The sequence below is a fragment of the Lasioglossum baleicum genome, unplaced genomic scaffold (assembly GCF_051020765.1).
Source record: "Lasioglossum baleicum unplaced genomic scaffold, iyLasBale1 scaffold0059, whole genome shotgun sequence".
NCBI lineage: Eukaryota > Metazoa > Arthropoda > Insecta > Hymenoptera > Halictidae > Lasioglossum > Lasioglossum baleicum.
Window position 1 is genome coordinate 164,481 of NW_027469119.1, and position 25,275 is coordinate 189,755.

The 25,275-nt window shown below is 46.9% G+C and overlaps 1 protein-coding gene across 1 annotated transcript; it reads left to right on the top strand.

The window, feature by feature from the left end:
- Positions 1 to 6,552: 6,552 nt before the first annotated feature.
- Positions 6,553 to 9,963, top strand: LOC143219688 (uncharacterized). Its single transcript, XM_076445556.1, has 3 exons — positions 6,553 to 6,717; positions 6,855 to 7,721; positions 8,224 to 9,963. Exons 1-3 carry the CDS (start codon positions 6,553 to 6,555, stop codon positions 9,961 to 9,963), a joined length of 2,772 nt encoding a protein of 923 aa, XP_076301671.1.
- Positions 9,964 to 25,275: the final 15,312 nt, after the last annotated feature.

Here is a 25,275-nt window from a genome sequence, read left to right on the forward strand (position 1 = left end):
GGATGGGAAGCTCTCATCCTTCACTTCTTTTTCGGGATCAACTGGTTCTCGCGCTCTCGCTCTTGCCTCTGCCAGATTACTGCTGCTTCTCTCCAGAACTCTGGGTTCCCCGAGCGAACTGTGCTCGGCGGAACATCTCCACTGTACGTATCCCCTCTGGCTACGTTGTGGGTCGAAGCTGCCCACAACCGAGGCCTTCATGGGGGAACACAACCTCCCTTGGCAACGCTACGCCAGGAGGGTTGGATCCTCAGCGGTCTTCTGTTGGTAACACCTTGTATCCATCGTAGCACCGTTTGTTTACTCAGCAAAGTGCAATCTGCTCAATCTAAAATTCAAAATTCTTCCGTTAGCTCTAACAACGTTCCCTTTTACAGATCTGAAAGCTATTATGATGCACCTACGCACCTTCGATCCAAGCAGGATCGTGGTCAGCGGAACTCCAGGGAAGGCAACTCCTGGAAATCTAATCTCCCTTCCTCTCCACACTTTGGAGAAATCCGGAAGGCTACGGTCAACTCAGCTAAGCACCACCGACGCAGGATAATCAGAAAGCAGCTACGATCCTTCGAGGAGCTGACCACGCTCCTGACTGGTATCGAAGCTTGCCGTCTCTCAAAATTCGTACTAACCTTGACAGACGACCCTGAGGATCCTGCAGCCCTGACGCCGGGGCACTTCTCAATCGGAGAGCTCATCACCGCTATTTCCGAGCCCAACCTCGAGGAGCCGCCAGTATCCCGGTTATCTCTATGGCATCTGGTTTTACTCGCAACTTTGCGCCTCTTGACGTCACCATTTCTTCGACCGGTGCCCAACCTGATCGCTCGGTTGTCGCCGGAAGACGAGGAAAGGGATACTGGAGGAACTCCAGAGGCTGGACTCCCACGCGGTTTTCCGATCCGTAGCTATAAGCGAATTATAGGTTAATCTACTTCGTGGTGGATCACCTACACGATCCACTATTTTTCTAATTTAGCTATCTCAGCTGTCATTCACTCACCTCTGTATCACTGCTCCATCTAAGTTGTAATCTCGCCGATCATCACTTCATCTCACGATCACTTCACTCGGTGCCACTATTACTCGTAGTTTGTTTCAGGTTACTACGCCGCGCGTTTCCGACCCATTCATTCTTCTCAATTTCGTCAATGAATGACGAGACGGGCGGAATGTTTGGGATTGGCCACGCGTGTCGTAGGATCGTGACGCACAATCCACCACGCAGCCCCCGTATTGGCTGATCCTTGCGACATCGCGAGGATCGATGATCGATTAGCAGCGCGCTGCGCTATAGGCCATCGCCATCGGATCGATTATCGACTGGGCTAATACAGTTTCTATTGGCCCAGCGGCTCATATCGTAAAGTCATCGCCCCGACGGTGAGAGAGAACTTCTCGCTGCTGGTCGATCTAAATCAATCGTTCTTGCTCTCTCTCACGGTAAACGTCGCGCGTCTCTTGACCGGTTTTCGCGAGTAAACATAGTTCGATTCGCCTATCTACGGGATTCACGGCTATATGTGTATCTCGCTATCTATCCACCTACAAAGGGAAACTCATCAGTTTTCATCTGAACTCTTTATTGAACTTCTCAGGCCAAAACGAGCTGTGTTTTGGCCCGTTACATCTTGTGTTTTTTGGACAAGTTCTCGGACATTTTGAACGTACCCGACTTGGGTGAATAAAGTTAAAGTTTGACCTCAGTGCTGAGTTTTATCCATCCTAATCCGTAACAATTACGTATTACGAATTTTCTCGCATATCACCCCTCAAACCTAGATGAAGATTACATAAACCTTTTGTTTCAGGCGAACACAATAGAATCGTACAGAAACGGACCCGCCAGACGTATACAAGATTCCTGGAATCTCGGAGTTGGAGAAGGAATTTCACTTCAATCGCTATCTGACCGGATGACGCCGCCTCGAAATCGCTCAAGCTCTATGTCTGAGCGAGCGCCAAGTGAAAATTTGGTTCCAGAATCGACGGATGAAGGCGAAAAAGGATGGGATAATATGCAAACAGAATGCCGAGGTGGTAACCAACGGGAATCATTTATCCAACAGTCAAAATTGCTCGTTGATTAACAATCAATTTGCAGCTGAAACGATGACACCAACGATGGCGCCGCTGCAGATAGGACAATTATCGGCGACAAAATCAGCCGACGACTTCTGGTTTGCAGGAATATCCATATCTTCACGAAGCCTACCTGCATTAGCTACAAACTATGTACGATGATAACAGTTATTATCAGAAAGAAAACTACATGGAGCCAATGATTAAGTTGGAAACTCTTGGAGACTAATAAATCTCAGTTGCGGAGGAAGAAATTCGGGTGCGGCCACTCGGGGGTTTGAAGGATGCCTCCGCGATGGCTGATACGTGTTTCGTACACACGCGGTTGGCGCGATGTTTACACTCGGGTGCGTTCACCTGTATTCGACATCGAGGCCGTACAGCTGATCGTCCAAAAACGCCAAACACATGAGCGTTCTTATGCTTCCCGCGGTCTTGATTTCGGGACTGTTACGTGTCAAATAAAATATGAAATTCTCATTAATAGTTATTCATCTTTAAAAGGTTTACGAATACTTTGCACACTCGCTGGTACGACCACGCTTGTTAGATCACTTCCATAATTACATGCACGTACGTCGCTTATCAATTTCGCCAATTTTAGCAGATCTCGCGAACCATTTTCGATTCTGTGGGGGGATTGGTGTTCGCCGATAGGTCGACATATACTCCGGACTTATGGGGTAGCCGAAGGGGGTCGCGCACATGGCCGGCATTGTGCGAGGTCGTGCGCATGGAGATTCAAGGGGAACCAAGGGGAACCAATATCTGTTCTGCGTCAATAGCGTTAATGGCGGGAGGGGGTTGCAGTACATATCGGAAAGCGGGTCCGCAGTATCGGGGATGGGTTTAACTCTGAATCAAAGGACAGCTGATAGAACGGAGTTCCCGTGGATACCATCCACGGGAGGCTTTGACACAGAGAACGAAATCAGGAAAGGAAAAGGGAGACAGGAGAGATAGAAAAGAGACACCCTAATTGTAAACCAACCCCCTCCACCTTCGCCCGACAGCCTCGATCCGCGTGGTGAGGTTATAAACCCGGAGAAAGTTTGCCGGGGTGCTCATTTTTGGCACACATAGAACCCCCTGTGCACCGTGACTGGTCGAAATCGTAACGGGGACGTTCCATTTCATTGTAAGTCGGCTACGGTGCCCGGCGGAACTACCTCCACTGTCCTTCAAGTACCTGGACTAGCCGCATTAACCCTGGAAACCATCTAGGTAGTCAGACTTTACACGAAATTCTCGAAACAGTCAATTGGCGTCGCGCTTACAGAGCAGTCTTCGTGCTCTTGAAAGTGCTAGTATAGCTACGCTCGAGGAATTATCAATTGCGAAGAGGGAGTGCAGTGCTACTCGTGCCACGAAGAGGACGTGCTACTCGTGTTATCTACGCAGATCATCTGTAGCCGTGATCTTCAGAATACATAGTGCAGTCTATAACAATTCTAGAAACAGTGAGGAAACATTTTGTGCAATTTGTGTCATCTGCGGTTGTTCCGGCCGATCAACGTTCGGCCGATCCGCGTCACCGCCGTCACCTAGTCGCGCGGATCCGACGTCACGTCATCCGCGCGGCCCCCCTCCCTGCGATCCGCCGAACAGGTGATTCTCGGCTAAGCACCGGCGGATCGTCTCTCGTGACCCAGTCGACGACCTCCGCGGATCAAAAGTAGACATATACATCGCTCGTTAGAACATTGTGCTTCAACAGCCACTCATCGTGACGTGGCTACGAACCGTTCACCGCTAGATAATACCTCATTCTCCGCGATTATCCATAAAGAATTCAACAGTCTTGTGTAACAGTGTGTATTTAGTTATTAAATGTGTGTGTGACAAACGGGTGTATAGTGATTGACGCTCACCCGCTGTTTTCTCACTAATCCCCGATTCCGATCCCCAACATTTTTTGGTCCTTCGAGCCGGATAGATCGGCGGCTCGTAGCATCTCACGTGAGATCATAATTAGTGGGTGAAAATAGTCGCGGGTGTGAGTTACTAGCAAAGCGCTCGGTACATTTGAATCGGTGCGTTAACCGTTGGCGACCGCTCGCGTGTTTAGTGTTTGTGTCGCGCGATTACATCGCGACCTCGCGGTCGTTCAACGTCAACGAGCTCGTTCAAAATTCGAAATGACTACAGCTGTCTCGCTTGTCACTCGCCAACTGGACCTACATGGGCGCATCAGCCGCACTATAGTCAACACAAAAAAGAAGGGTATAGCCAACATTACGGAGTCGTACATCCAGGCCCGGTTAGACGTTCTTCAGCGAAATTGGGATGACTTCCTGGCAAACCACGCACAGCTGCAAGACCTATGCACCGCCGAACTTCTTCAACATGAATATTTCACCGAAAATCTGTGTGAGCAGTGTGAGGCTATCGTCGTCGACACTCAGGCCACCCTCTGCGACATGTTGAAGGACCTATCGCCACGCGGATCCGACTCTACCGGAGAGACCAGCGCCCGCGGTCACACGACCACCTCGGCAAAGCTCAGACGGATCGACGTCCCCGACTTCTCCGAGGAATTCAAGGACTGGCCGCTGTTCAAATCACTGTTCACATCACTAGTCTTAAACAACGCGGGCCTCGACGAAACCGAGAAGTTTCATTATCTTCTCCGGAGCCTAAGCGGCGAAGCGCTCGATCTGATCCGAAATGTACCAGTTGACGGCGATCAGTTCGAACTAGCGTGGGAAATCATCGTCGGGCAATATGAGAATACACGCATCTTGGTCGACAACCTGCTCGACACACTGTATTCGTTAGCCCCGGCGAAATCGGAATCTGCGACGGAGTTGAAAAGAGTTCGCGGGACAGTGAAGCAAATCCTCGGTGCGCTCGAGGTCCTCAACTGTCAAGTACAACACTGGGGGCCGTTCGTCATCTTCTGGGTCTCTCGACGGTTGGATCCGGAGACGCTGAAAGCGTGGGAGCTCCTCATCGCGGATCAAACGGACTACCCAGAATACGCCGTCCTCGATAAGTTCATCCAGAGCCGTATACGCGCACTCTCCACGGTGGACAATGCAAAATCTGGCGCGATCCCGCAAAAGCCGCGAACGGTCAACACGTACTCGCACGCGACCGCCACATTTAAATCCCGGTGCATCCTGTGCACCGCACCTCACTACGTCGGAAGTTGCCCTCGATTTCTCTCCAAGAGCACAGCCGAACGCAAGCAGTTCATCATGCAGCAGCGACGGTGTTACAACTGCTTGGGAAATCATCCATTGGAGGCCTGCCGCAGCAGCAAGCGATGCCTAAAGTGCACGTCCCCTCATCATACATCGCTGCACGACGGCTCCGACGCTGCCTCCAAGTCATCGTCCGCGAAATCAGCACCGACAGGCGAGTCGGCATCCGCAGCCTCACATCACGTCACTCCCGTCTCGCCCAAGGTCTCGCTGCACCGTCCGATACTGCTAGCAACCGCTCTCGTCGATGTCGTTGCCGCCACCGGGGAACGCTTTCAGGCTCGGGTCCTGCTGGATCAAGGATCCGAGGTGTCCTTCATCACCGAGTCCTTGTGCCAACGGCTACGTCTTCCACGGCTGCAGGCCAGTCTCCCCATTTACGGGATCGGAGCCGGTCACACCGTGACGACTCGGGGGGTCTCCATTGTCGCCATGTCCTCGCGTACAGAGACGTACACCTGCAAGGTCAAAGCGTTTATCTTACCTCAATTAACGCATTATGCCCCCACCGTAGCCACTCCACACGCAAACTGGACGCATCTCCAAGGGTTGAGGTTGGCCGACCCTTCCTACCTCGATGCGTAGCCGATCGACATCGTGATCGGCGTCGATGTATACAGCAGCATCATTCAGCCGGACATCAGACGAGGGGACGATAACGCTCCAGTCGCCCAGCTCACCAAGCTGGGTTGGATCCTGTCCGGTCCAGCTGCCTCTACAGTCACTACAGCTGCATTCGTCGGGGCTTCCAGCTTTCAATGTGGCGTCGACCAGGACCTATACGATCTCATCCAGAAATTTTGGGTCCAGGAGGAGCCGAGCAATCAGATCGAAACAACGCGAGGTATCCTTTAAGAACCTTGGCTCATTCTCGTAGGACTCCGTGGTGCGGCAGTACGAAGGACGCGGAATAGTTATTGGTTTCAGGGGTGCCACTTTGGACTTAGCGGAGAGCAGTGTGACGCGGAATGTGTCATCGTCGTCTCGGATTCGGAGATAGATGACGATGCCCATCGCACGTGTGGATGCATCGGCGAATCCGTGAATTTCGATCCCGCGGTTGGGGTCGAGCGGTCCGACCCACCGATCTAGGGTTAAGTTGTGAATCTCCGCTAAATCGGTGCAGAATTGTTCCCATCGAGGTGCGAAATCAGTAGGGAGCGTCTCGTCCCAACCCGTTTTTTGCGTCCATAATTCTTGCATGAGTAACTTTCCCCGCACCGTGACTGGCGCGAGCCATCCCAACGGTTCGAACAATTGGGAAATGGTCGATAATACTCCCCGCTTCGAGCCGTGCGCGTGTGTGGGAACCTTAAAGGAGAACGAGAAAGTATCGGACGCTGTGTTCCACGAGAGGCCGAGGGCACGGTGCGGGGCATCGACGGACATTGGTTTTTCTCCGCAACGCTCACTGACTCCGAGCGGGAATGTGAGAATCATTTTATTCAAACTCATTCACGCGATAACACCGGGCGGTACATCGTGCGATTGCCATTCGCAAAAAACCCCTGCGAGCTCGGGGACTCGCGAACGGCAGCGCTGCAAATCCTATTTCGGAACGAAAAGGTCCTCGCGTCGCGCCCCGAATTCAAAAACAAATACAACGAATTCCTCGACGAATACGAACGGCTCGGTCACATGCGTATCGTATCCGACCGCGACACTCAAACGAAACCCGCGTCCTTCGTACTGCCGCACCACGGAGTCCTACGAGAATCGAAAATACGCGTCGTATTCAACGGATCGCACCGTTCGTCGTCCGGTACATCCCTCAACGACTGTCTGCACATCGGTCCGAAATTACAAGTTGATTTGTCCGACGTTATTCTCCGCTGGCGCCGATTTCAATTCGCGTTCGCAGCAGACGTTGAGAAGATGTACCGACAGATTCGCGTACATGAAGACGACCAGACGTTCCAGCGAATCGTCTGGCGTTCCGAGCCCTCGCATCCAGTTCAGGAATTCGCGCTCACCACCGTCACCTACGGCCTCGCGTGCGCGCCGTTCCTCGCGTTACGATGCATGCAGCAACTAGCCATCGACGAAGGCGACAACTTTCCGCGCGCGAAGGACATTCTCTTGCGGGAAACGTACGTGGATGACGTGCTATCAGGCGCAGACTGTGCGCACTCAGCTCAGGAAAAGATCCAGCAACTCAAGCGCCTCCTGGGAGCGGGTGGATTCGCGCTTAAAAAATGGGTCGCGAACTGCGCTGAATTACTTCCTGCGGAAGAACGAAGGCCGGAATCGTGCGGAGAAAAACCAATGTCCGTCGATGCCCCGCACCGTGCCCTCAGCCTCTCGTGGAACACAGCGTCCGATACTTTCTCGTTCTCCTTTAAGGTTCCCACACACGCGCACGGCTCGAAGCGGGGAGTATTATCGACCATTTCCCAATTGTTCGACCCGTTGGGATGGCTCGCGCCAGTCACGGTGCGGGGAAAGTTACTCATGCAAGAATTATGGACGCAAAAAACGGGTTGGGACGAGACGCTCCCTACTGATTTCGCACCTCGATGGGAACAATTCTGCACCGACTTAGCGGAGATTCACAACTTAACCCTAGATCGGTGGGTCGGACCGCTCGACCCCAACCGCGGGATCGAAATTCACGGATTCGCCGATGCATCCACACGTGCGATGGGCATCGTCATCTATCTCCGAATCCGAGACGACGATGACACATTCCGCGTCACACTGCTCTCCGCTAAGTCCAAAGTGGCACCCCTGAAACCAATAACTATTCCGCGTCTGGAACTGTCGGCCGCTCTTTTGCTCGCGAAACAAATTGCGCACGTCCGTAAAACTCTTGACATCGAGCGAGTTCCGATACATATGTGGACCGATTCGGCCGTCGCTCTCGCGTGGATTCGCAGCCCCCCCCCCCCCCTCCAAATGGAAGGACTTCGTTAGAAATCGCGTAGCGGACATTCAGGAACTCGTACCACAAGCCTACTGGCACCACGTTCCCGGGACCTGCAACCCGGCGGACTTAGCATCTCGCGGCGTGTCTCCACAGTCATTGCTCGATTCCATTTGGTGGCGGGGGCCCGCGTGGCTGCGAGACTTCTCTCCAGCATGGCCCGCTGAAACCCTGTCTCCGGATCCCCGCATCGACATCGAGAAGCGATCGGAAAAATTGTACACGTCTCACTCCGCGACAACACAGTCTTGGAATCTAATCGAACGATTCTCTTCAATCACCAGGTTAGTCCGCGTAACGGCTCTGTGTCTTCGAGCAGCGAGCCGACTGAAGGTGAAACGAGCGGACCGCGGACCTTCAGATCCATTATCCGTCTCAGAGATCGAAAAGACGCGTCAATTTTGGATTCGGCAAACTCAGAAGGAGCACTTCACTCCCGAACTTCTAGCAATCACTCACGGCATCGACATGCCCAAGTCAAGCCCTCTCGTACACCTGATGCCCTTTGCGGACGCGAACGGCATCTTGCGCGTGGGAGGACGATTGCAGCACTCACTTCTTGATGCTGACCAGAAACACCCGGTCATTCTGCCGCGGTCCTCGAAGTTCACCTCGCTCGTCATCGCCAAAGCGCATCTGCACACCTTGCACGCCGGTCCACAACTCACCCTCGCGACGATACGACAATCGTATTGGATCGTCGGCGGGCGACAACCGGTGCGAGCGTTCATAAAGCGTTGCGTTATTTGCACTCGCCACTCCGCTCGCCAATGTACGCAGCTCATGGGGCAGCTCCCGTCGCGCCGCGTCACTACCGCGCGGGCATTTGTAAACACCGGCGTCGACTACGCCGGCCCATTTCACTGGCGAACTATGCGTGGCCGAGGAGCCAAGGTTCTTAAAGGATACCTCGCGTTGTTTGTTTGTATGGCCACCGGGGCAGTCCACCTTGAGTTCGCATCAGACTACACCGCAGACGCATTTATAGCCGCTTATAAGCGCTTCACCGGGCGGCGCGGCATCTGCCGTACATTGTCGAGCGACTGCGGCACAAACTTCATCGGGGCGAATGCCGAACTTCGACGAATGTTCACGCGCGCGTCGCAAGAAGCACAATACATAGCAGACAGTCTCGCGAACCTGGGAACGCAGTGGATATTCAATCCTCCCTCCGCTCCACACTTCGGTGGAAAATGGGAAGCCGCAGTAAAGTCAACTAAATTTCACATGCGCCGCGTAATCGGAGAATCTCCACTGACATTCGAGGAATACGCGACACTGTTTGCACAGATCGAAGCCTCGTTGAACTCCCGGCCACTCTGCCCACTGTCCGACGACCCTTCCGATCTCGCCGCACTCACACCGGGTCACTTCCTCATCGGCGATGCACTAAACGTCATCCCTGAACCGGACCTCACCGATACTCCGCGTTCACGATTGTCACGCTGGCAACTACTGAGGCAGCTGATCGACCATTTCTGGTCGCGATGGTCTCGGGAGTACATGCAACAGTTCCTCACTGCGTCCAAGTGGCAAACGAAGTCACCCCCAGTCCGAATCGGAGATCTGGTTCTCGTCCGAGACGAACGGACACCCCCGGCAAGATGGCCTCTAGCGCGCGTAACGGAGCTGCATCCGGGCAAGGACAACATCACCCGCGTCGTCACGGTTCGAACCGCGACGACAGTATTAAAACGGCCAATCACGAAATTGTGTCGACTGCCGGTCGACGCCACTACGACTGACTCGTAATCCAGCCTCACTCAAGGGCAACGACTCCGCGTCTTATTGCCGAACTGCGTTTCGGCAAGGGGGGGAGTAATGTTCCGGCCGATCAACGTTCGGCCGATCCGCGTCACCGCCGTCACCTAGTCGCGCGGATCCGACGTCACGTCATCCGCGCGGCCCCCCTCCCTGCGATCCGCCGAACAGGTGATTCTCGGCTAAGCACCGGCGGATCGTCTCTCGTGACCCAGTCGACGACCTCCGCGGATCAAAAGTAGACATATACATCGCTCGTTAGAACATTGTGCTTCAACAGCCACTCATCGTGACGTGGCTACGAACCGTTCACCGCTAGATAATACCTCATTCTCCGCGATTATCCATAAAGAATTCAACAGTCTTGTGTAACAGTGTGTATTTAGTTATTAAATGTGTGTGTGACAAACGGCTGTATAGTGATTGACGCTCACCCGCTGTTTTCTCACTAATCCCCGATTCCGATCCCCAACAGCGGTGGTGATATATGCATCAGGACTACTACATCAGTTTGCAAACGGAACTTCAGTCACCTTCCGTCATCAGTGAAATGAGATACGGGTAGGCAAAGTGAAAGACAGTGCAACGAGGTTCACGGGGGTGACCTACCCACGCATGAACAGGTTCACGTGTGTGTCTAAGCAAGAGTCCAGTTGAGAGGAGTATGATCGAGAGAAGAGCTTGATCCGACTGGATGCTGCTAGATTGAAAAGAGATTGATTAAGTGTAGGTTGATCAGGATCGAGGCCCAGTTTCATTCAAGTCCTGCTGGACTTAACTATCTTAGCGTCCAGTTCTTTAGCCACATTTCAACATGTCCAACTCTACGTACCCAGCCAACTGCGGGCCCGACTATTGGCTTTATCAAGCAACGGTCGGCGACCAACCCCCTCTACAAGTTATGTACCCGGATATCGCGCATCAGGCGCATCAGCAAGTACAGCCCAGCCCGGATTACATGCAGCAACTTCAATTACAAGAACTCTCGTCGGCTCCAGCGAGTCTTCTAGAATCACTCCTCCGTCACGGAAAGAACGGAGTCCCCGATAGTTACGCGAATTCTGTCGGGAAACCGCCGACACCACCAGGCGGACAATTCCTGCTGACACCGCCATATACACCGACTTCGACAGACGGAAAGTCACCTGTCACAGGATGCGTGCCGATTGGTCAAGTGCAGGAGACGAGCAACCACGTGCAAGGATATCAGAGTTATTCACAGCAGCCGCTGTGTAATGTGACGCCTGGGCCGTCTGATTATGTGGCGCAACAAACTTACGGAACTGGTTATCTGGACAATAGTAATATTGTTAACCATAATAACGTTAACACCAATAACAATTACAATGGGGAACCGAATCCTCAGTTGAAGTGTACCGAAGAGGCCCAGGTAGATTACGCATGGATGAGATCAAATTGTTTGTAGATTGCGACTTTTTGGAAATGTTATTCTGTGATTGTCCTATTTGTTGTTTAAAAATTAACACATTGGTCGCCACATACATGGGTGATGGATACTTCCGTGAGGGCCCTCTCACCCAGATGTGGATGACGTTCTTCTTCGTCAAAAGTTAAACAGGATTTTACAATTTATAAAAATCCCATTTGTAACACAGAATTAAATGGAATAATCACTGGCAAATATGAAATATACTAATACAAAGCAGAAGTATTTTAAATATACAGGGTGTCCCAAAATTCGTGAAAATCCCGAAAGGGGGTGGTCCCTGTGACCATTCTAAGAGACATTTTCCTTTGCACCAATGTCAACTGCGGCTTTGTTTAGGAGTTATTAACGAAAAACACGGACCAATCAGAGCGCGTCCTGGTCCGCCGCGCCGTGCCACGCCGGCAAGCGAGTGTCGGTGGTACGCCGTGACATCGCAACGAACAAGAGTTTCTCGATAATGTGAATCCTCTCCGATTTCGATGAGCTTTGGATACGTTGTCCAGACCATGATTCTGAACAACATTTCTCTTTAGACTTTTTGGCGATCGGCTTTAGTTTACGAGATAATCGTAAAAAAAGAGAAGAAGCAGAAACTGATTGAATTAAAAACTCACGTATTCAGCCGTAAATCCATTTGCTGCTTCGAAATGTGTGTCACTGGGTCACTCGGTGACGAACTGCACAGATGTCTTCAGGTACACGGCAGTACCGAAAGCCAAGGGACGTACGGCCAGGTCGACGAGCTGCACAGCCGGTGGTAGAAGGCCTAAGGGATGCGCGGTCAAGTCGACGATCCAGAATTTAACTTTCACTTTCGAATCGATAAATAATTCGTATGTTTATTTTACACAGATGCCTTGAAATTTTTCCACACTCACAATCACTGTTCACATTTGTCAACACATAGTTATGCACTAATAATAATTGCCATATCCGTGTCCTGCTGCACAAATCACAACAATCAGGGAATGCAATCACTAGACTGCGGATTTCATGCATTTGTAGCAAACATGAGTAGGTGCATTTTAATACAGTAGAGAGATTAAAATAATTTCAAAACACCAATGTATTATTTTCAAATTCTTAAAATGATCACAGTAAGAATCAAATATCTGTCTGGCTCCTGTCCCTTGTAATAGCGGCAGCCAACATTCATTTTGCATAAAGATTCGCAGTCTAGTGATTAGTTTAAATATCACAGTCAAAAAAACAGCTAATACATAGCAACCGTTAGCTTTGAATTTACAAGTCTTTGGAGATGTTCTCTCTACCGCGGCTCGAACGACACTGATTTTCCGCAAGATTTTTCTAAAGAATTTAGGAAGGGCATTTAGAGTGTCGAAATTCGAAATGCACGCTGTAGCACGAGAACGACGGGACGGTTGGACGAAAAACAGGATACGAGAAGGACCGCTTTAAGACTTATGGCAATCACATGTTTAGGTTTTCCTGTAGATTGGTACGCAGAGTCGATGGGTAACCGTTCGAAAACGTCGTCTGTCCTTCTTTTAGAAAGTTTCTTAAGGAAGGTATAGGACAATAGGGATGCTACGCTGACCTGACATTTTTACCCCCTGCTGGGTAAAAGGACGGATGACGTTTTCGAACAGTTACCCATCGACTCTACGTACCAACCTGCAGGAAAAACTAAACATGTGTTTGCCACAAAGCTTACAGCGGTCCTTCTTGTATCCTGTTTTTCGTCCAACCGTCCCGTCGTTCTCGTGCTACAGCGTGCATTTCGAATTTCGACACTCTAAATGCCCTTCCTAAATTCTTTAGAAAAATCTTGCGGAAAATCAGTGTCGTTCGAGCCGCGGTAGAGAGAACATCTCCAAAGACTTGTAAATTCAAAGCTAACGGTTGCTATGTATTAGCTGTTTTTTTGACTGTGATATTTAAACTAATCACTAGACTGCGAATCTTTATGCAAAATGAATGTTGGCTGCCGCTATTACAAGGGACAGGAGCCAGACAGATATTTGATTCTTACTGTGATCATTTTAAGAATTTGAAAATAATACATTGGTGTTTTGAAATTATTTTAATCTCTCTACTGTATTAAAATGCACCTACTCATGTTTGCTACAAATGCATGAAATCCGCAGTCTAGTAATTGCATTCCCTGATTGTTGTGATTTGTGCAGCAGGACACGGATATGGCAATTATTATTAGTGCATAACTATGTGTTGACAAATGTGAACAGTGATTGTGAGTGTGGAAAAATTTCAAGGCATCTGTGTAAAATAAACATACGAATTATTTATCGATTCGAAAGTGAAAGTTAAATTCTGGATCGTCGACTTGACCGCGCATCCCTTAGGCCTTCTACCACCGGCTGTGCAGCTCGTCGACCTGGCCGTACGTCCCTTGGCTTTCGGTACTGCCGTGTACCTGAAGACATCTGTGCAGTTCGTCACCGAGTGACCCAGTGACACACATTTCGAAGCAGCAAATGGATTTACGGCTGAATACATGAGTTTTTAATTCAATCAGTTTCTGCTTCTTCTCTTTTTTTACGATTATCTCGTAAACTAAAGCCGATCGCCAAAAAGTCTAAAGAGAAATGTTGTTCAGAATCATGGTCTGGACAACGTATCCAAAGCGCATCGAAATCGGAGTGGATTCACATTATCGAGAAACTCTTGTTCGTTGCGATGTCACGGCGTACCACCGACACTCGCTTGCCGGCGCGGCGCGGCGCGGCGTGCCAGGACGCACTCTGATTGGTCCGTGTTTTTCGTTAATAACTCCTAAACAAAGCCGCAGTTGACATTGGTGCAAAGGAAAATGTCTCTTAGAATGGTCTCAGGGACCACCCCCTTTCGGGATTTTCACGAATTTTGGGACACCCTGTATACACTATTACAGTACTCCCCAATCTTTTTATCGCCGCGGACCGGTCAACGTTTTTTTGATAATTTTACCGCGGCCCGCTGAGGGGGCGGGGAACGTTGATTGATTATATTTTAGATTGTTTTGATTTAATAATTTTAATTTAATTGTATTTAATGTTCCTTGCGCGGGGGTTGGGGACCACTGCACTCTATTATACTAATTTATATTTATTAATTTATATTTAAAATAAAAAATATAACATTATACTACGTAGCATCCCAATGAGCACAGGACTATCCTATGTACGTCCGAGGGAGGTCTGCTTCGGACGTTCGGGACGATCGGAAAACGTCCAGAATATCCTAGTAAGGGGCTAGAAACATCCTAGTCACAACCTCTGAATGGTCATGTTACGAAGTAGACTATCCTGAGAACGTACGGTGGCGACATACCTAGACGGTTTTTAGACTGTTCGAAAATACCGTTCTCCGGAAATTCCTAGTAGAGGTTTTTAGACTGTTCGAAAGTACCGTTCTCCGGAAATTCAGAAATTTTGTGAACGTTTAAAGAAGGAACAACATTTATTTAAAATTTCATTTATTTTAGGATTTTTTTTGCATTTGGTATATGTAACAAACGAGATTTTACAAGATTATACGGACATTTACGAACATAACAAGATTTTAAGTACATTTACCTGTACGGTGCAGGCCTGTTACTAATAGACACGCGCCGAACACCGCCGACTGACACCGAGAACCGCCGAACACGCCGTATACACATACCGCGTCACGAGGTACAGTCCCGCGCTCCGAGACGAGTGGTAGGGTTTCCTGGACCATTCCCGCCTGTATCCTGAGCCGGCACACGCACCAGATTGCCGGGCACGCGTCGCGACGCCCCGGTCTCACGACGCCGGTAAACTCATGCACCAGTTACGCGGATGAACACTCTCGCGCCGCGATTCGGGATCCACGTTAGAATCACACCCGGTTCCGCGAAAGTACGAGTATTGAGGCCCGAAAATACATATTCACGCAGTCGTTATTTCTCGCCCCGCGCACCGAGTCATTTTCAGCTTCCGTCGATTCTCTCGCCAGTAAACGAACCTGGCTCGGCGAGCTATTCGGCACGAGAGGACACGACCACCGTGGCAGACACATCCCGCCGGAAGCAGAACCGTTACAGCTTCTTATTTTCGACTGCTGCAACTTCTTGGCTCCGCTTCCTGCTGTCTTCTTTCAAACTCTCTGGGTCTGTTTAGAGTCAGCAAATCCCCGCTGGAGGCAGTAACTAGAAATGAAATATGTTTTTATGATAAAAGATATACTAATTACAGTAATAGGATGAGATGTACAGCTATGAATGTAATAAATTAATGTTCAATATGTAGAGCGATTCTTTTTTGTATCTACATACCAAGGTTGGTTTTCTTCTCCAATCTTAGGGGAGTGGGTAAAATGGTCTGTTCTGTCCCACACAATACGGTTTTCCTTCGTTTTGACTTCTTCGCCGCTTGCGTATGGTCACAACTCGTTACAGACGAGAACACTCCTCATCTTGGATTTCCAGGATTCATCGTCTACTTTGTCGATATTCTGCGCGCCGTGTAAATAGTACTGAATAGTACCTTCATTTTTTGATCGCGCAATGGCGGCGATTTCAGCTTCAGTAGTCGATGAGATGGCGTCAGATGGGGTACCTCGAACACCCCGCAGCAGTGCTTCGATTGAGCCAACCTTTTTGATACGATGGATGGCCGCTAGAGGCGCTGCGCGGAAAAACAGTAACGTATCTACTATTGGGTAGCAGAGCGGCCAGAGCCCTGAGGCAGTTATATTGGCGGGAATGTATCGAAATAATCTTACCGGACAAAAAGACTGCAGGATGTGTCCTACGAGTTACAAAATATACACAAATACACTTGTTATACATTCATTTTTCAGAATCAAATCATATAAATTTTTTAAAATTCTGCGGGGTGCTCAAGGAACCCCATTTCATCTACCCAATAGTAGATACGTTACTGTTTTTCCGCGCAGCGTCTCTAGCGGCCATCCATCGTATCAAAAATGTTGGGCTCAATCGAAGCACTGCCCCGCAGTGCGCCAGAGCGGAAATAGTAACTTCAACAGCGCCACTCGAGGTGAACTACGAAGACAGAGAGCAGATATGTTTCTCGCAGGAAAGACAATGACAGAGAATATGAAACTAAAAATTGGTATTATTTGAATCTGAAAAATGAATGTATAACATGTGTATTTGTGTATGTTTTGTAACTCGTAGGACACGTCCTGAAGTCTTTTTGTCCAGAACAGATTAGATTTAACAGATCCTCATTTAAGCAGATGGGTTACTGTTTGGGACGCACATGCGCGTGAAATCTTGCACCACATCGGTTGATACGAAACCGAAAGAATTATTTTGCGGAAATGAATGGTGTTACCGAGATATTCGCAAAAAACTGCTATGCTCTAGTTCAGACACGGCGGAAACAGCGCGTTTTCGACCGCGCGATTTTTGTTTTTGATTGTTAGACCGCGCGGTTACGTGTGAACGAATACATAAACGCTAATGTCAATAATGTCTGCGCGGTTCAAATCGCGCGGTCGAAAACGCGCGGGTTCCGCCTTGCCTGAACTCTGAACGAGGTCTATTGCTACTGTGTAACCTATAATAAATCTAAGCCGTATTTATTCAAATTATTGCAAATATATAGATTTGGGTTAGGTCTAAACAATCTACAAATTCTGGATGACATCTACAATGAGAAGATTATTTACATATGTGAACAGAATGAGTTGTGGTTAGGTCCTGGGAGGGCTGGAGAGGGTCGGCCCGACCCAATAAAAATCAAGGTCAGTATACGTCAGTATAGTGCTATATACTGCTATAGCAATAGTTTTTTGCGAATCTCTCGAAAACTAACAGAGACACCTCATGAGATTTCACATAGCTATGTGAAAAAGTTGTTTAAAATGTGTAGCTGCATAACATATTCAAATTTCAACAAAATCGGAGAGGATTCCTAAATAATTACCCCACTTTTTTGCGAATATCTCGGTAACCGTTCATTTCTGCAATATTATTTTTCGGATTCGTATTATCCCCCTCCTCCCGCACCATACGCGCCTACCGCCCACCACCGCAGGCGTTGTCAATATACCAAAACAACCGCTTTTAATCGACAAACTTTGGGAGCATATCCTACAATATACATATATATGCTCTCCAAGTTTCCCCAATATTTTATACAGGGTGAGGCGCCAGAAACAGGCCACCTGAATAATTCGGCTGGTATTGGTGTTAGGAAGAAATGCATCAGATGGAACTTGCTTGGCTTCAAGGGCCCGGGGCATTAATCAGATGTGAGTAACTTTTTTGCAGGTGTATGCGTAAAGGACATATGAAGGTGAATTTCATTTTTTTAAATGGAATGAGGTATTTTTTCATACATCAAATGATGCAGCTGGGCATTCGGTATAAGAAAGTACTTACCTATATGTATGTAGAAAAATTAGTAGTTCAGGAGATATTTCAATTTAAATAACTCTAAAATACCATTACTGTCGTACTAAGACATTACACAAGTAAGTAAACACTAACGTCTTAGTACGACAGTAATGGTATTTTAGAGTTATTTAAATTGAAATATCTCCTGAACTACTAATTTTTCTACATACATACAGGTAAGTACTTTCTTATACCGAATGCCCAGCTGCATCATTTGATGTATGAAAAAATACCTCATTCCATTTAAAAAAATGAAGTTCACCTTCATATGTCCTTTACGCATCCACCTACAAAAAAGCTACTCACATCTGATTAATGCCCCGGGCCCTTGAAACCAAGCAAGTTCCATCTGATGCATTTCTTCCTAACACCAATATCAGCAGAGTTATTCAGGTGGCCTGTTTCTGGCGCCTCACCCTCTATATTCAACACGGCTTGAATATTTGACACGATGACTACACACTGAGATCCCACACTGGATCTCATGCACAAGAAATCCCTTCGCTCAAGTTACGCAATGCTGTTTCCGCTGTATATGCCCTAACTATACTATTTATTATTATTTTTTTAAAGCGCTACAGGATTTTACAAAGAACGTAAAATACACTTTTCACATATATTTTTATTTTGGAATATTTGCAATTATATACAGGTGGACAATGATACAGTAGCGGACAAAAGTTTAAGACCGCTCTAGAGAAGACTATAACTTTTTTAATATTATACCATCTTCAATCATATAGTATAATATTAAAAAAGTTATAGTCTTCTTTAGAGCGGTCTTGAACTTTTGTCCGCTACTGTAGGTGACAATGATACAGTGTTAGAAATGTTTCGTTGTTCCCTTACTTCGCTCCGTTGCTCTCTTGAGCCAAGATTGCATGGAAGCTTCAGTTTCGCTATTATGCTTACATACTTTCGCCTTTGTTGCTGCATCTAAACAATGAAAATTTTGTTGAATAATATTCAATCGTATACAAATAAATATTATAATAAAATAAACGTGATGATTACCTATTATTACTTTTGCTATTTGCAAAGTATTGAAAGCTTTCTTGCCTTTCCGACCCATCCAACTGTACTGCATAGCGAATTTATTGGTCATCAAACAGGTCATTACCCGTTTCACGAAATTATAGTTATGTTTACCTCCCACTGCTGCTAATTCGTCCACCTACAAATTGATAATTTTGTTACAACTGAATTAGAATTCTACTTGTATCGTTAACGTTATATTTCTTACCGCGTCTATGAAATGTTTCTCGTTTTTCAGATTATTCTCGAATTTTTCCATCTCTTCTTCACAATCAATCGGGAATAATATGCCAGTTTTGAAAATTGACGGACTTCCTTTTTAAGCCGCAGACTGTAGGTCGTCCCATCTTTTGTCGTTACTGTCCATCCTAATCAACACCTCCATCAGGAGACTGCGCAACAGATGTAGCTGCTCCATTACAATATTTAGCTTGTTTTCTAGAAATTTAGATTTGGTAGGTGTCAGCTGATGTACAGTTATGAATGCAACATTTGATGTTCTATATCATAAGACGCTTGCTTTTGTATTTACATACCAATCGGGCAGGATCTTGTTGGCTCCTCTTACGTTTGCTCTCTTCTTCTATGCAGTCCGCCTAGCAGTGACGGTGATACCTCGTTGTTGGCAGTGACTGCAAATAAAATATATTTTGATGAACAAAGAAATACTATTTACAGTAAGAGGACGAGATGTACAGCTATATGAATGTAACATTTGATGTTCTATATTGTAAGACGCTTGCTTTTGTATTTACATACCAATCGGATAGGATCTTCTTGGCGGCTACTGTGTATTTTCAAATGCTCTGCATCTCTTCCTGGAGGGCGGCAATTCCTCGCTGTTGGCAGTGACTGCAAATAAAATATATTTTGATGAACAAAGAAATACTATTTACAGTAAGAGGACGAGATGTACAGCTATATGATTGTAACATTTGGTGTTCTATATCGTAAGACGCTTGCTTTTGTATTGTCACGTTAACCTTTTTCCGACGAGCGGTTTGACTCGCGGAAGCCGGTCAACTTCGGGCCTTGCAGGCGCTGAGACCAGGCCGCGGGCAAGCCGAGTACACGCGGTCCGCCCGAGACAAACGAGACTCGAGTATTCGACGATTTCCTCACGACAAACGAAAGGTTCGGGCGCCAGGCACCGCAAGGATGCCACACGGAACGCGGAACAAGGCTCGAGCTCGGAGAAGCCGAGGTCGAGAGTCGAATCTTCGAGACACGCGGATCGAAAACGACGTCGCGACTGGGCCAGATGGTTCGAACACGGGATGACTAGGACAGCCCTCTCGGCAGGACGGATCTCACAGGGAATCGAGTAATTCGACTACGATATGGTCTCGAGCTATTTATTGTAGCAGTTGTTAAATTACAAAATCTGCGGCCACGTGACCGCGACCCGAGAGCCCGCGCTCTTCATACAAGATAGCGAGAAGGTGGTCGTTCGCCGCGCGGTTGTCTTACCGATTTTGCTCGCACGATACCGCTGACAATTACCGTGGTTTCGTTCGCAACGAACTTCGGAAACGCGAGGCGCAGATGATCGGCGAACTGCGAGACTGTCGCGATGACTTCCGCCCGTGATTCGCCCCGACGCGTACGCTAACGATTACGCGATCGAACGCCGACGAAAACCCTACGATGTTCGGCGAGAGACACAGGATTCGAGAAACGCGAAGAGACCGAAAAGATCACTCGCACGAAACGCGACTCCTCTTAGGACACTCTTTCGCACGTAATTTAAAGACGAAAACTCTCAAAATAATCTCGAAATCTCAAAGCATTCCCGAAACGAACGCGAGCGAATTATCGAGGACGGAATGGGAAGCATTCGTCCTCTCGCGACGAAGGTCGAGCCGTCGCGCAACGAACTACCGAATGGATCACAAGTGCGGCTTACCGTTTCTCGTTTTCGATACCCTTTTTCGGAACTGCTCTCGATAAAGCGTGAGGCACGGCCGGAGCGTAGGTGGACTTCATCCTAGACACCACGAAAACCTCCAACGGGCACTTCTCGGTTTCCCGACGCTAAGTTACAATTAGTTCGCAACGCGAGTGCAGAGCGCACGACATGCGATAACGAGAGCCAGCGCGACAGTGATCCATCGATTTTCGGCAATCTAGCGGATCGAACTCGGTTCCCCCCACTCGACCACTTTTCCGAATTGCCTATGGCGTGTTTCCACGGCGTAACTCTACGGCACAGGAGCGTTCCCTCTTCGCGCCCTAGGGCCCCGGGCAATCACGAAATTGGTCAAGGAGCCTATCGCTCGACTTGACCAGCGGAGGGGCTTCCTCTTCTTGGCTACGAGGGCACCGACCCCGGGGTAGCTCTCCCTTGACGGGGCGAGACGGCGTCAGGTCTTCCAGTCCGTCACCTTGGACGAGATGTTTAAGAGAGCTACTGTCCTGGCGGCGCCTCCGGTTTGTTTGCCGAGTGTCCTCGCACCAAGCTCTAATTTCTCGAAACGGCCATTCACTTTTCCGTCGGGCGCTTCCTGGCCTTGGGGCGATTGTTCATTTCCCGTGACAATTCGGACGGTCGGTGGTTCCTTCTGCGCGTTCCATATACGGCCCTGAAACTTGCCGTTCTCGGCACGCGCGACAGATGTCATTAGGAGGTCCTCAATAATATCGGGATCTCTTAAAGGAGCGCTCTCGAATCCTGTCTCGGTACGTGTCCCGTTAGAGGGCGGTCCGGTCCTTTATCGCTCTCGAAAATATGCGCGGAATTAGCGGAGAAGGGACGTCGCAAACGTTGCAACGTCACAGTATTTACATACCAATCGGGCTGAGACATCTTGGCTCCTCTTCCATTTACTGTATCTTTCATGCACTATGGTTGTTGTGGGGTAGAAGTGCGGCAATTCCTGACTGGTAGCAGTAACTAGAAATAAAATATATTTTGAAGGAAAAAGATATACTGATTACAGTAAGGGAATGAGATATGCAGCTATATGAATGTAACATTTGATGTTCTATATCGTAAGGCGCTTCTTGTTGTATTTACATACCAATCTTGGGTTTCTTCAACAAAATTGGGGGAGTGGGCAGCATTGTCTCAACTGAACTGTCGTCTTCCTCGCTGCTCCTCCACGCCGGTCGTATGATTTTTCTTTTTTTTAACACTCCTGGTTCGTCCACCTCGGACTGCAAATCGCTGGTGTATTCAGCCTCTTTTGCTTTTGTTCGCGCCTTCGCGTAGTCGGCTAGGAGAATTATTTAATTATTATTTTAATTGTACATGTATGGTGTATAACTACTTCAACTTACTAAAGATGTTGTTCCGGAACTTCTGTATAATATATTGATCCCAATCTGGTTGCGGCACTTCTACTTTTTTGATCGCGTTAGCCAATCTTGGTCCCTGTAGAGACGGCCAAGAGCATATATCGCCTTGTAGCCAATTTGTTGGCACCGCTTCTACCGTCTTGTCAGCTATAAATTGAACAACCGATTATGTTTTTGCCGGCTCCATTGTATGTATATCCTAAAAATTGAAGAATACGGTAAAAGCTATTTTTGTGTATTACCGAGAAATGAGAACGCGAATTCTGCACCCATGCAATCATGGAAAAAGGGGTTTGTCCCCTTAAATAGTAAATTTATTTAATAGTAAACTTACTAACTTAAATAGTACTTACTTTTGTAAATATATACTGGGTCTGATAAGTTCTCTCAATGACACTTCACAACAGCAATTCACAACAGCACTTCAAACTTCAAACAGCTGCTCACAAAACCTCTAGCAAAACGGTACGTGTCCCTTGACGGCTGCAGGCGGACAAGTGACGGAAAGAGACCAGCGCGCTTTTTTATAGAGAAGGCACCCTCGCCCCACTCCGCGGTCACATCCCTTAGGACTTAGGAACATGGTGTCCTTCTACAGGGTGGCTAACAATTAGTTTACTGTAGGATGTGAAAAGAAATTTTGATCAGGACAGTAGAAGTAACACTAAAAGTTGTATTCTGCAACTTTTTTTTATGTGGGCATATATTGAAAATTTAAAAAATACGTTTTGTTTTGTCGATCTGTGTTAATTAAACATATCCTGAAAATTTCGTCAACATCTGTCGACGTTGCAATGAGCTACAAACATTTAAAGATGGTAAAAATTGCAGATTTTCACGATTTTCAGCCTATAACCGCAGTCAGTCTAAGGATTATTACATCTTTCAATGCCTTTCATTTTTCTCTGCATCAACCGATTTCGATGAAACTGTCGCATAAGCCCGCATAAAAAAGTTTGAGAATGCAACTTTTAGTATTTTCTCTACAATTTTGAAAGATTGCAATTTTTCTAACAACTTTAGTCACCTGCGAAAAAAAAGGTTGACGTTCAAAACTTGAGAGGTTGGTTTCTCAAGATAGAAGACTGCTCTATCGCGTGGTATATTTCGATTTTCCGCTGGACCCTTATTTAGAAAATTAAAAAATATCCACAAAAATTGGTACGAAAGTGGTGTTTAAACGTGTTTAATATTGGCATTAATATTGGATATCAGTGTATTCGGGAAAGTCTACAGAATCTTTTGCTGTAAAGAACAAAGTATGTAGACAAATTTAAGGAATTTAAGGAAAATTTCCAATTTTTGCGTCGCCTCCGAAAAGATTGTATTGTATTTAAGTTCGAGTGTATATATATATATTCACATAATTATTTGTATAATACTTATCATTATTTCACACTTTTTAATTAATTTTTTTAGTGCGATTTTTCGAAGTCGATTTAATTGTTAGTTATAACATTTTTTTATTTCACTTTCTCAATTTTTGTGCCGCTTTGTGCTTTCAAATTGTTGTGCCGCAGCCGGTTACTGAGAACCTTTTTTCTTTATTTTCACAATTACAGAGAGTAATAATATATTGACATAGTTGCACGCGTACTCATTCTGCCCGCGTGGGGCGGTGTCCGGAGTTTTTATGTTGTATCTCTTGCTGACTAAGCATTGGCAGGTCGATTGCCTCGCTTTAGCAATTCGCTGAGGCAATCTTATGAAGGTTGTTGCCTTGGCCAAATGCTTAGTTGCAACTTCCGGACACCACATTCCTACCCCCTTGGGGAGAGTGCTCTTACATTTTTCCATGAAATATGTAGAGCACGATATGATACAGTAACGGATAAGTTTAAATAGCTTATAAACAATAGTAACGTATACTTATATTATACTTATATAATAATAACGTATACATAAATATTTTATGGTTCTATGGGATTACGTGGTTCGGTTTTGGTTTATTTGCGGTTTGTCCTGTCATTTCGATTGGTTGGCTATAAATTTGCTGATTTTTTCGCTTACATTTCAATCGTGAAGCATACTTGTAGTAACCTAATACAATTAAAACGAGTATAATTATTCTGCTTATGGAAAAGGATGATATAAGGCTGTATTGAATTTCTACCGGTATTACATTATTCTTAGAATCTAGGTCGGTACTTAATTCTATTAAACTTCTGCTTATCGCTTGTAATTCTTCTGGATTCTTAATTATTTTTCGAAGTTTACATTGTTCCATGTATTTTAAATGCGTGACATTAATGCTCTTCACTAAGTTCGGTACGGTTAAATTATGCATAGGTAAATAATTCAAGTATTTTTCCGACCTACAATTCCTACTTGTTTCTATTGTAAACTCGGTTGTCGAAATTGTACATTTTTCCTTGATCATTATTAGTCCAGAATCTTGTATTAATGTGTTCTGAGTGGGGTACTGATCGCAAGATATCACTAATTGTATTGGTATTGGCGTAACATAGATCCACGTCCCTGGTTGATTTAATTCGATCAAAATGGTTTGGTTGAGGTTTATAAATCTAAGGTTACAGTTGTGAGGTTGCTGTACTAGTTTCGTAAAGATCTGTACTTCACATGGACCTTTTGGTAGTGCTTTAAAAACAAGATGGTGTAACTTACATATACTGGGTGTCCCAAATGTGGTGTACTTAATTGAAATGAGAGGTTCCTGAGACCATTCTAAGAGACATTTTCCTTTGCACCAATGTCAACTGCGGCTTTGTTTAGGAGTTATTAACGAAAAACACGGACCAATCAGAGCGCGCCCTGGGCGGCCGCGCCACGCCGCGCCGACAAGCGAGTGTCGGTGGTACGCCGTGACATCGCAACGAACAAGAGTTTCTCGATTATGTGAATGCTCTCCGATTTCAATGAGCTTTGGATATGTGGTCAAGATCATTATTCTGAACAACATTTCTCTTTAGACTTTTTGGCGATCGGCTTTAGTTTACGAGATTATCGCGAGAAACTTTACTTGTAAATCCATGGGATCGATGTACTACTAGCTCCTATCCGATTTCAATGAGCTTTGGATATGTGGTCAAGACCATTATTCTGAATAACATTTCTCTTTAGACTATTTGGCGGTTGGCTTTAGTTTACGAGATTATCGTAAAAAAAGAGAAGAAGCACAGAAACTGATTGTATTAAAAACTCACGTATT